General features: G+C 44.0%; 1 protein-coding gene across 1 annotated transcript in view; it reads left to right on the forward strand.

Moving 5' to 3' along the window:
* The window catches only part of LOC144755659 (epimerase family protein SDR39U1-like), a 100,179-nt gene that overhangs the window by 27,507 nt on the left and 58,696 nt on the right, over positions 1-13,976 (forward strand). The window contains exon 4 of the mRNA XM_078644824.1: positions 8,902-9,023. Within this exon, the coding sequence (XP_078500950.1) occupies positions 8,902-9,023 (122 nt within the window). The remainder of the gene's footprint in view (positions 1-8,901; positions 9,024-13,976) is intronic.

The raw sequence follows: 13,976 nt of genomic DNA on the forward strand, positions 1-13,976 counted from the left end.
TGCATCCTATTATTTTGTGCTCTTTATATACTTCATTACATGTGTTCATTTGGGACATCACTTCTGCTTATTTAAAGGCATCTGTCTCAGATATATATTTAAAGCATCCCTTTTAACAAACAGAGATGCTAAAAATAAATTTTAGTCTCTAAGTTTCTCGGGTCATGAATGTGGCTTGAAATACGGTCCAGTGTTGTCAGGCTAGTTGAAAGCAGTGGTGTTGGATCCAATGGGCAAATGAGCAGGGTTGCTGTATTGGCACCATTTAGGCTGGGCCATTTCTGGTGCATAACATGTTACGCATTCTTGTAATAATAGGTGTTACTTTATTTACTTGTTATTTAGGTTGTTGTTTTTATTTGCTCGTACTGTATTTTTAATGTTCTTAATCCTTTGGAATGTTAATGATGTTCCAGAGCTTTAGAAGATTAGATGCTGTTTCTGCTAGGATTGATCACACCTGTCCGATGTGGTGGGTCATGCTCTTGGAAATAAATGTTCTGACATATACACTGGATACTGTTGTCTATATTGCTGTATCATGCTCTTATGTCAGATATCACTCGAGAAGCTCTATTGCTTCCATCTGGACTTCACACTCAGGACCCTTTGCACCGGCAAACGGCATGTGGAGGATCGATGCTTACCTAAAGAACAGACACAACACATGTCTACCCCAAATATTACAATGCTGCAGGCAGATTGACACTTGGCACCAATCTTCGGACTGAGACCAGGGTTTGATATTTGTACAAACTGATGTAGGTCCACACCAGAATTTGGAGTGGTGCACTACCCAGATGATCAGTTCAATAAATATGTTCACTTATAGAGTTGTAGCAAAAATCAATTCTTTATTTTCAAAGTCATCAGACAAAATAAAGTTCCAGCCAACTCGTTTCGTTCATTAAGAAATGAACTTCTTCAGGGTGATCGTTGTTCAGTGGGACGGTGAGGAGAAAGTTTCATCCTACAGCTGTGTCCTGTGATGCGCGTGGTGCAGGCCAGCTCCGTTGAGCCCGTCTTAATTGATACAACCAGATCGGGACACACCTAGGCGTACTGGTTTCTCAGAACCATGGATCTTGGCCCTTATCAAGGAGGCCACACCCGTTTCAACACTGCGACTACTGGCAACCTGCGGAACTCTCGCTTGGTTGTATCAATTAAGACGGGCTCAACGGAGCCCTGAAAAAGTTAGTTGCTTAATAAACGAAACAGCTTGGCTGGAACTTTGATTTGTCTGATGACTTTGAAAATAAAGAATTGATTTTTGATACAACTCTACAAGTGAACATATTTATTGAACTGATCACCTGGGTAGTGCACCACTCTAAATTCTGATGTAGTTCTCTCTCTGCTTAGCAGTTGACACCCAGCAGGTGCAGGAGTTGTATGTGCACACCAACCGAACTATCTTTGAATTTACCATACAGGAAATATAACAGGGAAGTGCGGCTATCCCGGGCCGCCGTTGCTCGCCTTGTTACTTTGATGTTGTAGGTCCATTAATGCAAGCAAGTGGAAGCATGTAACTACTAGAGGTGACTGGTGACCTCTGTCTGTATGATAGTTCCTGTAAGGCCAGCCCCCAACCCACAACTTCCTGATCACCTCATTAATACTTCTGGATGGGGGAAAAGGCTCTCTTGTTTTCTGGACTTCATTCAACAAGGCTTTCCAACTTTACTGCTGACTGCATGCATTTTGCCAAAAGCCATTGAGGTAAATGAAGTTAGACGGCCTTTTAGGAGCAAAAACACATGTATCTTGCATCAGGCGTCAATAAAACAATTAGGTACAGTGTATGTGTAATGACTCTGGTCTCCCTGTCAAAGGAATCAGAGAAGCATCTTTAGGTTGGAGTAGAGAGATGAGGCGAAGAGCGCTCTGGCAGTCATTGAAAACAAGATCCTAACACAGGAACAATTAGCATTCTACTCTCCTAGGCCCTAAGCGAGGAATGGCGCACATAGAACCAGTATTTGACACAAAATAGTTGCATCAGTGGAGTCTGCAAATTTCTCATAAGCATGTGATCCAATTTATTGTCCAGGTAGATTTGGGTTCCATGAAAAGAAGACTTTTAACTTCAGTCTAAGAATGACAGCATCTCATCACTAATTGAAAGTAATGATGTACTCACCAACAACCTGATGAGCATCAAAGTACCATTATTGTGATATGCATCTTGCTCACAGCTTATTACTGTGACCTCTTGCTTTGCCTCCCACAGAACCATAAGATCACCATCACACCGTATAGAAAGACGCACACAAAGATGGAAGCAGAAACTACAGAATCATGTTACTATAAGGCTAGAGACACTTTACACCCATTCCATTCCATGTGCTAGCATGCTCAAGAGTGATCAGTCTTATCTGCTTCCATGAGACGCATGGGTTCTAGAAACACTGCAAAGTTTTTTCGATATAACTGAGGATTTCTCACTTTGAACAATGTAAAAAAAAAAAAAAAATTGACTCAACTAATAAAGCCCACATCATGGGTTTCCAAACGATGGTTCATGTGACCAGGGTCTACTACACTGCAGTAATCGGCCATGAAGCATAACAAAACAGCAAGTTGTTTTAAATATTTGGAGTAGTCTTTTAATTGGAAGCAATTAAAATGTTCAACTTGCGCCTCCCCCAAATACAGAAAGGACGTTCTATTCTAGCAGAAGTTCAGTAAATACAGAGCACCAGCCTTTATACTTTGGAAAATACCCCCCTCTTACCTTATACTTCGCAACTGAGGTTTCCTCCATCTCCTTCTCAAAGGTGTGCCTCTCCCAGCTACTTCGTGCTGTAGGAAGGATCAACGCATCTAACTTCCCACTCACGGCTACGTCCAGCAAAAACTATTGAGGCAACATCTGCTCCTTAGCTCCAGCCACTGTCAAATTGTTCAGTGCATCTTTCCAATAGGTCTTATTTTGAGGGCATTAGCATGCAATAAGACCACAATGTTTAAAAACATATATTACTGATTCTGATCATGTGCTAAATCATGTTACAATCTACTACTGTATCCCAGAGTTACAGAGTGATGTCACCCGCCAGTCTTAGGAGTACACATCGACATCATAATATGAATGACTAAATAAACCTAATAGCAAAGTAAATCTTGTCTCTTGCAGGTGCCTAGTAATCTAGTCAACTCCTAATGTGAGGAAATCAGTTGAATGCATGTAAAAGATGAAAGAACAAATGAATATTAAAGGAAGCCTGTTATTGTGCATGTGCTGTTGTGGTTATTGGTGAGGGTGTACCCACAATTGCAGGGTGTCATATGGGGAGTGTCAGGGGGTCCTGATTTTGTTATGCGACCGTAAAGAGCTGTAAATGCCGATGTGGGTATATGTATGCAATTGGCCACTAATGCCATGTCATCTACTCTGTAGTTGGGATTTCTCATCCCACCTAAATTAAATATACAGGTCTTCCTGAACACCATGCAGCGCCAATTTTCGATATTTTCTACCATTGAGTTCAGCGCAAACATGTCAGTTCTGGTTTTCTTATTCCGTTCTTTTTTTTTTTTTTTAAACATCTTTTTATTATAGCGAAGGCACAGAGAAAAGTAGCACAGAGCATAACGGTATTGGAACCAGCAATATACGACCAAGAAGAAACATGCATCCCCAACGGTCTTACACAGCCATATATGGCCCACATCCCGGAGGCTGGGCGGCGACAGAACAAATCGTGGTCATAAGCAGGGGATTTTGCGGTCGTGCTCCAATAATATAGAACCCAAAAGTGGCTTCGCAATTTTTTGTCATCACACATAAGTATAATAGCAAACAATTCAATAACAACTATTAACCCCCCAATGGCATCTCTATTACTAATTCAATAAAGTAGGACATGTGTGTGAGGGCCAGGTATGGTCCACATAACGGACGGCGGTATCTACCTATGGGGATCAGATCAATATCCTTACAAACATATCAAAGTCTCTGAGCGCGGCAACATGGGATACCTACACTGTCTCACAGCTCCCTTCTTCAGCACCCTCCCCTCCCCAGTCAGACTCCGAAGTGTCAGAAGAGAACAACTCAGCACTGGTGGCGTCAGAATCATCCTCCGCCAATCCCTCCAAACACAGCGTCCTCCAGGCAAGTAAATCATCATGCAATTTGTCATCCTTGCGGGTGCGCTGCATATGAGTCTCCTCCGCCAATGCCCACTCCCTTGCATCTCTCAACCACATGAGAATTTCAGGCGCCCGCTGACCCATCCAGGAGATAGCTACTCGTCTCCTCGCTAAGACTAGTAGGAGTTGTAGGAACTTATACGATAGTTTCTTTTTCCGAGGTCTGGGCACCAATGCAAGGAGGCATTGGAGGGGGTCCAGCAGGAGCCTAAGGTGCGTAGCTCTAACGATATACCTCACCACCTGTCTCCAGAAATCCTGCACCAGAGGACACTCCCATGCTAAATGCAAGAAGCCCGCCCTCCCCAGCCCACATCTAGGACAATTGTGGCTTCTATCCGATGATATGCGATGAAGGGAGACCGGTGTCATGTTCTTATTCCGTTCTTAACCTCCATGTACAGACTTGCACTCTCCATTCCAGTGCATTTGTGCATATTTCCGTTGAATAAGTCATGAGCAATAAAGTTCTTGCTCACCTTTGATATCTGGGGCATGGGAAAAAACGTAGCATGCAGCTCTCCAGCATATCCAGGCCAGTCCAACTCATCAATCAGCTGTTGATCAGTAGTATCCAATAGTCTGCTAACACTGGGTAAGGACCAACACGTATAAAAAAGATCTGGTTTCCGGGGTTCTACATCTCGGGCATGTTGATTCTAGCCATGGATATATTTTCTTTAAGCTCCAAGGGGGCAGGTAAGTTATGTGATTTATCTCAAAGTATATGAAATTAATGCAGGCTCTGTGTGATATCGGACTCCTGTCTGCTTCAGTTATTTCAGAGCCTTGCAATAATAAGACTGTGTTGAATACAATCTATAGCTGGTACAAAGAGAGGCCTAAGTACTGCCTTATCACTCACATTTATTTCCTGAAGTATGCACATACCTAGCTGATGAGCCCTAACTAGGGCGAAACTTCCCCTGGTTTGCTTGTGTTCCCTATCAGGGAGGACCTGGCCTGGCATTTCGGGCTATACTTCCCATTAGAGCAGGATCAAGACTGATTTGCATATGACTGGGTCCAAACTGAGGTGGCATAGTGAGCAAAAGAACAATAAACAGGGATGTGACCCAAGTAATTATCAGAGGCTGAGAGTAGTTAAATTATTCCATCCATCACTTTTTTGTATATGTTTTGTTCCTGAGCAAGATCTTGAAAGCTGAAATCTTGCACGAGTTCCAAGATCACGTGGAACAGAAAACGGTCCTACTTGGCATTTATTAAAGAGTAAGGCCACTTGGGCACCAAACGCTCTATAGCTGAAGACATCTGTCTGGAGTACTATCCATGACTTCATTTATAAATGCCTAAGATGTTCTAGAGAACAGCTCTAAATATCAGAACAAATTCAGTATTTGCTGCATACATTGCTGGATGAAAGGGAGCTGTCTTATTATCAGAGACACTCTGACAGAGATCATGGGTACTAGTTGACAACCTCGTGACACTCCCTATTTCCACAGTCCCAGGAATTGGCCTCACTGAAAAAGTTTGGGGATTGGTTCCATCCCAACCTCTTCTTTATGCAACAGCCCTCTGTCACCAGACAGAGAACCAGCTTTTAGCTCATGTTGTGGAAAAGACTTTGATTGCATTCAGACCCGCCAGGGACCTTGTGCAATCCTGGTTGAAATACTGCAGCACAGTCCGTGTAGGAGTGTGCTGAGGAAAGAGCGCCTCCATTCAAAATCAATGGCTGTACCTAAATTGATTTTTGAAGAAGTCAGACCACATCGTTCCGTCCCTAGTGGAGCTCCCCAGCTCTCCCTGTAGTAAATTCTATTTACCATTCTAAAAGCCAATGTGGCAAAAGATTCAATGAATATCTAAGAAAGCTGGTTCTCTAAAAAATCATTTAATCAGGCTGAAAAAAATCATTTAATTAGGCTACGATTTGGCAGGGAAAGGTTGATCATCCAAACCAGTTTCAACGGCTAGGAGCATGGTAGACTATGGCAACCAACTTCCTCATTTTCTTATATTGATGTCCTGGTTTCTTTCACGAGAACCCTGACATCAAGATCTTTCACAGCCACCCCCAGATTATCAGTATCACATCCCTCTTCAAAGGGGACTGCAAATGCTGATCCAGTAGTGGTCACAGGCCAAAGGCCTCCAAGGCAATGAACTTCATTAGCTAACCTAATGTAAGTTAATAACCTAACAATCAATGGAGAAGTCTTACAAGCCCCGCTTGTAGACCAAAGGCAATCTGTCGGTATCTTACAAAACAATTGAATTCTAAGTAAAAATACAAAGCATTCCAATACATAGAGAATGGATAAATTCAGCCATTAAGATAAACAGACTAGATAGAAGAGGGAAAGCTAGCAAGAGATATAAATACTGGGAAATCATGGAAAACTACCTGACCTCCAATGTAAGAACAGAAAATACGGTCCCATGATTAATGCGAAAGCATGTTCTGGCTGATGAGTATAATACTCATAGAGTAGCCAAGGTGGCTAGCTCCCCTCTTTTCGACAGCAGAAATGTAAATATGTAAATGGTTTAAAAGGGCTCCTCTGATATAGCGAAAAAAGGGAAACTCCCCAATCAAGAGAGACCAAGGGGCAGTGACGGAACAAAAATACAGAGGTAGAAACCTGAATTTCCATACACATAGATTCTTCGCAATATGAGGATTTAGAAAAAAATAAAATAAATACAAAGCATAACTTTCTTAAGCAAACTTCGTTAGAACTTCGATTTCTGTATGAGAAAAAAGAAATAGAATAGATGATACCATTAAATGAAAGGTGCAATAATGTTATAAGATGGAGAAAGACAGAACCAGGGTACAAACCATAATGGGGTGCCACTAGAAAATGCTTTTAATGAATTAGAACAGTCAACAGTAGATGCATAAAATAGGTGACATTGAATAGGTGAAGCAGTGTTAGTAATAGGTTGGATACTTTTTACATTAACCAGGGATGTTTTTGTTGAAGTCTTTATCCTAAATGCATAGCTTTGAATCTTAGTTGATTCCTTCAAGATCAAGTTTTTAACATTCACAAATCTCTTATAGTAGCGAAAGAACCGTTTTTACAGAGAGATGATTTGGAAAGAATAAAAAATCAGAAGCGAGAGGTGGCAATAGGTTACACGACTACAAGAAAGGCCGCAAAGGGTATGTTAACAAATAGAAATGTACGCTAGTCCTGTCCATACTCCATTTTTCAATGCATACTCAGATCAGGATGGTAGCCAAAAGCTGTTTATTTTAACTCCTCATAAGTACATTTTTCTTCAATCTTGCTTTCCCACTTCCAGTTATGGTGGTTAACATCTTTGTTTTTGCCAGGTTAGACTATTCTAGTTAAGGTTATTTGATCAACTAAAATATTAAATTGCTAAACTTAAGAACAGAGCAGCCCATCTAATACTAAACTTCCACTGTTAAAACCCCACTGGCCTTCTTCCTGGGCAATATTAAAAGGCCAAAGATGAGAAAGATGATATTTGAATTTACACAATTGGCCTTGGTTCTGGTGCAGCGGAGGGTGGCTATCGCATGAATGGGACAGCAGTCCCCCATGATAGAGAGTTGGCGTCGGGATGTATTGGAATGGGCGCTGGCTGAAGAGGTGCAAATGAAAATGAATAGGAAAGATGCTAAACTGCCAGAGGACCGGAGTGTATGCAGAGAACTCAGTAGCGTAGCCACTTTACCTGTAGCGACTTCAGACATATCGGAAGTATACGCCACGGACGCTTGGGCGGGTGAGAGCGAGGATGCCTGAATGAGAGTGCGCTATGTAGAGGACCAACTATGATAGCATGGTGCAATGGAATATTGGGGTAAAAGTTAGCAAAGGAGCCACTTCTGGTTGACACTGAGAAATGTAGCTATTGGTAAAGAAAATGTGGATTTTATACTCTCCTTGTATTACTGCGGTTCCATCACTGTATAATGTGGCCTACTGTTTTTCTGAAAATGACAAAGTAAAAAAAAAACTTTCACTGTTATGACCATATGATGCCTGCTTTTTGTTACTTTCTTGGTTTCCAGTTAAACCTCTTATCCCATTTAAGTCCCTAGGCATGGCCTATGGAGCTTATCGGGGTCATGGAACAGGTGCATGCCAATTCAAGCATATTGACTTTGTACTCCAAATGAGCCTCCATTAAGGGGACTAATATCAAATGTATGTTCAATGTATCTCTGTTGCTTGGTTAAACTCTCCTTTTCCTTACGGGTTGCTAAACAATAATATTTCCTCACTTTAAACATGAAAGTGATAGATAATTATCTCCAGTTTCAGGAGTGATGTAAAGACATGTCTCTTTTAGCTGGGTTAATGTCCTAACTTTGAACTCTTCCAATTTATAGTTTCAGCGATCACATGCCTTCCGATGACCACAAACTTAAAAAGTTGTCTATCACTTCCACCCCTGGATAATGATAGATTCTACCTTCTCTTACTCATTGCTAGTGTGCGAGTAATTGGTTGTAAAGGCTGGTATTGTAAGCACAGGGCTGGCGTGGGCCGGGTTGCACCTGTTTCCTAGAGATGGGAAAAGGCTGCATAGAGTGAGGATAGACATAGTGCTGGAGTAAGAGAGCAAGCAATGATCTACATCCCCCTGGCAACTGTGGCATGTCTGTCTCTTGACAGGCCTGGAGGAGAACATGTGACTTGGACATGCTACCCCAGGGCACAAAGCAAGTGGATTCAGCTCCTGATGTGGGAGAAAGATGGAATATCAGTCTTTTCTCTCTGTTTTTAGATGGAACGAGGACTTTAAGAACGAAGTTGTCTCCAGCAGACTCAAGACCACCAAAATTCTTGCTAGAGCCATCGGCGAAATGGACACTCCACCTCGTGTGTGGGTCTTGGTCTCCGGTGTGGGTAAGGCTATCAGCATCATCTAAGAACGTTGTTTAACTATAATTGCTGTTTTTCTTCATTGGCATCTGTCACAACTGAGATCAGAGAGCCACGGAGCTAGCAGGAGCTGCTGGGCCCAACTGTTGTGGTTGAGGCCTTTTACTCCTGTTGTCCCTGTGCTCCGTCTGCTATGGGCTCTGAGCAACTAGCACCAAGTACTCCTTCAGCACTTGACTCTCAATGGTAGGGGTGGTCTTGCAGTCCACGGTTTCCCTGGGAGGAGGTAGTTTTAGGGTGAACACAGGCACACAACTCAAAATACTTCCAGCAATCCCATTATATTTCCGTGGGCCCCACCTGGCATAGGGAGGTTACCACAGCTCACATGGGTAGCCAACTTGATTGGTGCTCTTATTCAGATGGACCAGAATCTCTCACTTTGCTTCCCGGGAGCCACTTGGCAGGATCTTTATTGGACCTTGCTCCCTCCAGACAAGGTCCTTCTCACATGTTCCATTGGTCTCGGATAAGACAGAACTTGGTGCTCCAGCTCAACGGCAAGTGTTCATTCTCTTGGATATTTTCCCCTACCCAGCTCGGAGACTGCCAGATCTCCAGTTCCAGTCCCGATCACAACATGCAGAAGTCATGCTGAGCTTTTCTCAATCATGAACAGCTTCATTTTGACAATTTTGGAATCTTGAACTTTCCGTTTTATGATCCATTTCCAAACACAAATGTGAACTAGTGTCTCTGAAGTTCGTATTGTGGGGGAGTTCTCACTTTGAAGCACCTACTCCTCTGTCTTATCCTTTCTGCAGAAAGCAGTCTGTCACAGTAGGAGTCTCTCCAATCTTGATATCCCCAAAACGCAGGCCATGGGAGGGACCACAGGATAACTCCTGTATGTGAGCCTCACTGATGCATGTTTATTAAGAGGTTAAAAAGGTCCCAGCCCTACTCTATATGATTCTCTTATCAGCCGAATCTGCTTCCTGAGATGTGTCCAGTCCACTTTGACCAGTGACTTCTTACAGAATCAAATAGCCCCTATGAAGTTTACTGACAAGCCTGAATCGTCCTTCCTACAGTATGCGTATCCCTCCTAGCTCTCAGGAATGCAGCAATCCACAAGTCTGTGTTGGGGACTCTTCCACCTCCTCGTGCGTCCCAACAGGTCATAGGAACCTGAAGCTTCCATGTATTGTATCCTTAACACACACACATACATGCTTGAGCGCACATTAAATACAAGCATGCAGTCTTCCATGTCCTGTACTACATCACATCCATCCATCCCAGCGCATCTTTGTGTGAGATGCGCTGTCCTCCATTTATGGCCTCACTCACAGATACACATCCATACCAGAGTGCTCAAGCAGACATGCGTGTTCTTACATGTACAGCACCACTCACAGGTACCCATACATCCCCACATGCAGAAACAGGAATGCTATGGGCACTACATCCATCCTAATGTAGGCCATGGGTGAGTTAAGCACACAGCAGTGGAACATGAGTGGGCCAGAAGGCCTAACTCTGGTAACATGGGTAAAAAGGCCTGTTCACTCTACTAAGCTGAAAGTGGGTCACTCAGAAAAAGAGAGCAACTTGGTGTTCTACTCAAAACCACAGAGCTCTGGTCTGGATCTCATTCCGTGTCGTAGGGAGCCCTCTGTGCACTTTCGTGTAATTTGTGTGTGCATAGGTGAAAAAAATATATATATTCTATAGGAAACTCTAGGCAGGAGCGCAGAAACTCTATAGGCATGCAGGGGACCTGTTCTGTCCCAGCACTAGTGACCTGAGGTATCACAGGGAGGGGAAATGGCATAAACCAGTGTACCTCACATTAGGATCTGCAGCACTTTCCTCTCCATTCCCTGCCGACGAGTCTCTGGCATTTACATTCTGAAGGGTGGTGAAGTGCTCCAGATGTGAAGTTACCATACCTTGGAGACGTGAGTGCCAGGTTCCGAATACTAGTGCTTCTCTGGAGACCTAGAGAGAGAAATATCCTTAAATCTTATCCTCTGGAATCCGCAGTGGCTGACCAAACCAGGCATGGTACTGGACAGTTGGTGACACTGAGAGTAGGCTTTTGGTGCCATAGAAGGTAAATAAAAGCTCTGGAGCTTTGAATTGAGGGAGACAGGCCAGCAGGAGCCCCATGCCAAGACTAGCAGGGATATAAGTTGAGTGTGCACTGTCAGCTATCCCTGGTGACACCGGCCGCACTGGGAGGGGGGGTGTGATGCGGAGTCAACTATGCCTACTCCCTGGAGAATACATTACAAACAAAGTGTTCCTGGGGTTATTATTTATACTTAAATAAGTAGTATATTGGTCTTTAAAATGATCCAACTTCAAACCGTCAGTAACTCATTCATATATTCTATAAACAGAGTATTGTTGTTAACACAGATTAATTTTTATATAAAGAATAGATTACTATTACAGCATATCCACAGTAAAAAAAACTGCAGTATAAACACAGGCAGTATATCAGTATAGCAACACTGGCGCCAACACACGATCCCAGAGAACTTATAGTATACACTCAAATTGGTGATCTAGGGAAGTGCACAATCCTTGTAACTATACAGGATCGCAAATCCACAGTCCTATCAAGTTTTAATCCTTATATTTCAAATGTTGGCAAAGGACTTGAGCATAATCTGCTGTAATCAGTGACAGCTTGAAATAGCTGTTGTTCGCAGGAGTGCAAGGCATTCACTGAATGCCATAGGGGACATGCTAGTGTAAGTGGGACAGGTGACAAATATTTATTATTTTATTTTTTTAATTTGTTTTTTATTGTTGCTACCACATAAGAAATATCAACGGATATATACTTTTCATTGCAGCGTCAACATTCAGCTGCTTTCTGTCAATACAGCAACATTTCAAGTTTTATTGTTTATTTTCCCCCCAACTTCAAAACTTAGTACTAAAAGGGTCAATATATGTGATTCGTGTCATAAATCAAATACAGCATTGGCGTGAATAGAGGCATCACAAGCATTATGCATATTCGTCAGCAAAAACAAGCCTGCCTGCATTTTCAGTTCATAGGGCCCGCATCTTCCGCTGCCTCTAATGCCCTTTCCTACGTTCCCCCCTACCACATCATTCCTCATCCTCCCCTGAGCTATCTTCATCCTCATCTTCCGGCAGAGGCTCACAGATATCCCCTCTGTATGTGTTCCATGATGACCATATTTTATTCCATTTGCGCGGATTAAGCCTTTGTTTATAAATCGCCCTCTCTGTTAACATAAGCATGTCCATATTCCTGCACCACTGAGCCAGGGTCGGAGTTTCTGGTGCTCCCCAATTCTTTGCAATATCACGTTTTGCCAGCATCATACCAATGATCACCCATCTGCGCCCATGCGGTGGCAGGTCGGTTGGGCCCCACACATTCAGTAAACAAACCCTAGGGTCAGGTGTGAACGAGCTCTGCAGGGTCTGACTGACCGTTCGTGTTATACGCCTCCAGTATGTTTGTATATGAGGACAGGCCCACAAAGTATGGAACAGCGTACCCTCTTCCCCACAATTCCTTAGGCAGTATGGGTGTTCCGCCCTGTGGATTTTGTGTAATGTCGTGCGGGTGTAGTAAACCCTATGTAGCACTTTAAGTTGGACCAATCTAAATCTGGTGGACACCCCCGCCTCTCTAGGCGAAGCTACAGCTGCATTCCAGTCCGTCTCATTCATGTCCCCGATCTCATTCTCCCAAGTTTCTTTCAGTTTCTCCAGTGGATCCGGTAAGTTGTTCAGCAGCTTACGGTATGTGAGAGAGGTAGCACCAGCCTCCATATAGTCCGTATGTAGCCGGTCCTCTAACGGAGCAGACTCCGGGACTGTCACCCCTGGCTCTAACACAGACATGAGTGCGTGCCTAACTTGTATATATCTGTATGTTTCATTCACCCCAAGGTCGTATTGTTCCCTCAGTGTCGCAAAAGAGAGCACGCCATCTCTCGTCCATAGATCTCCCACCGTGGAGATCCCGATGGTGTCCCATTGGTCAAACCCTTTACAGTTGCGCAAATTACCGAGGGCCTTGGCATCCCATAGTGGTGTGAGTCTGGTAATCACCCCCTCCCAAGCAAGCCGCCTCTGAGCTTTGTGCCATATAGATACTGTGTGTTTGGTAGGTCCCTCCAGCTTCCCCACCATTCCCTTGTTATAGAGCGGGGCCAGAAGTGTGTTTGTGCCCAGTTGGCGTCTATCCGCCATATAGGCCGGGTCATCTTGTGCACCATGGATCCACTGGTTGATCACCTTAAGGTGGGCTGCCCAATAGTACAATTCAAGGTTCGGGAGCGCTATCCCCCCGCTGTACCAGTCCCTAATCAGTTTCAAATGTGCAATTCTAGCTGGTTTGCCGCCCCAGAGCAGGCTCGACAGTTGTGCCGACACTTGGCGTAAGAACGACAACGGGACCATCGCCGGCGTGTTTTCCAGGACATACAGGAAGCGAGGCAGCGCCATCATTTTGAAGAGCGCCGCTCTACCTAACAGTGTCAACGGGAGGGTCTTCCAGTGGCGCACATCCGCCTTCAGCCTGTCCAGCAGGGGCCCAAGGTTCAACTCCAGAAAAGTCGCATGTTCCCTTGTGATTTGAATCCCCAGGTATCTGAAGGAAAGGGGTTCTACAATCAACTGGGTTCTACAATCAACTGGCAATCAGTGGGTAGGACCGGGGGGCCACCCCGTATCATATAGAGTACGGACTTGGACCAATTAAGTTTATATCCTGATGCCGCCCCATGTCTCTCACACAGCGCTAGTAGGACCGGAATACCATTCGCGAGGTCCATGAGGTAAATGAGCATGTCATCAGCATACAGGGAGACCCTATCCTCCCAGTCCCCTCCCCACTGTATGCCCTTCAGCAGCTGGGTGGTTCTGATAACCGTGGCCAGGGGTTCCAAAACCAAGGCGAATAGCAGCGGCGATAGC

The sequence above is a fragment of the Lissotriton helveticus genome, chromosome 5_1 (assembly GCF_964261635.1).
Source record: "Lissotriton helveticus chromosome 5_1, aLisHel1.1, whole genome shotgun sequence".
In the NCBI taxonomy this organism is placed as follows: Eukaryota; Metazoa; Chordata; class Amphibia; order Caudata; family Salamandridae; genus Lissotriton; species Lissotriton helveticus.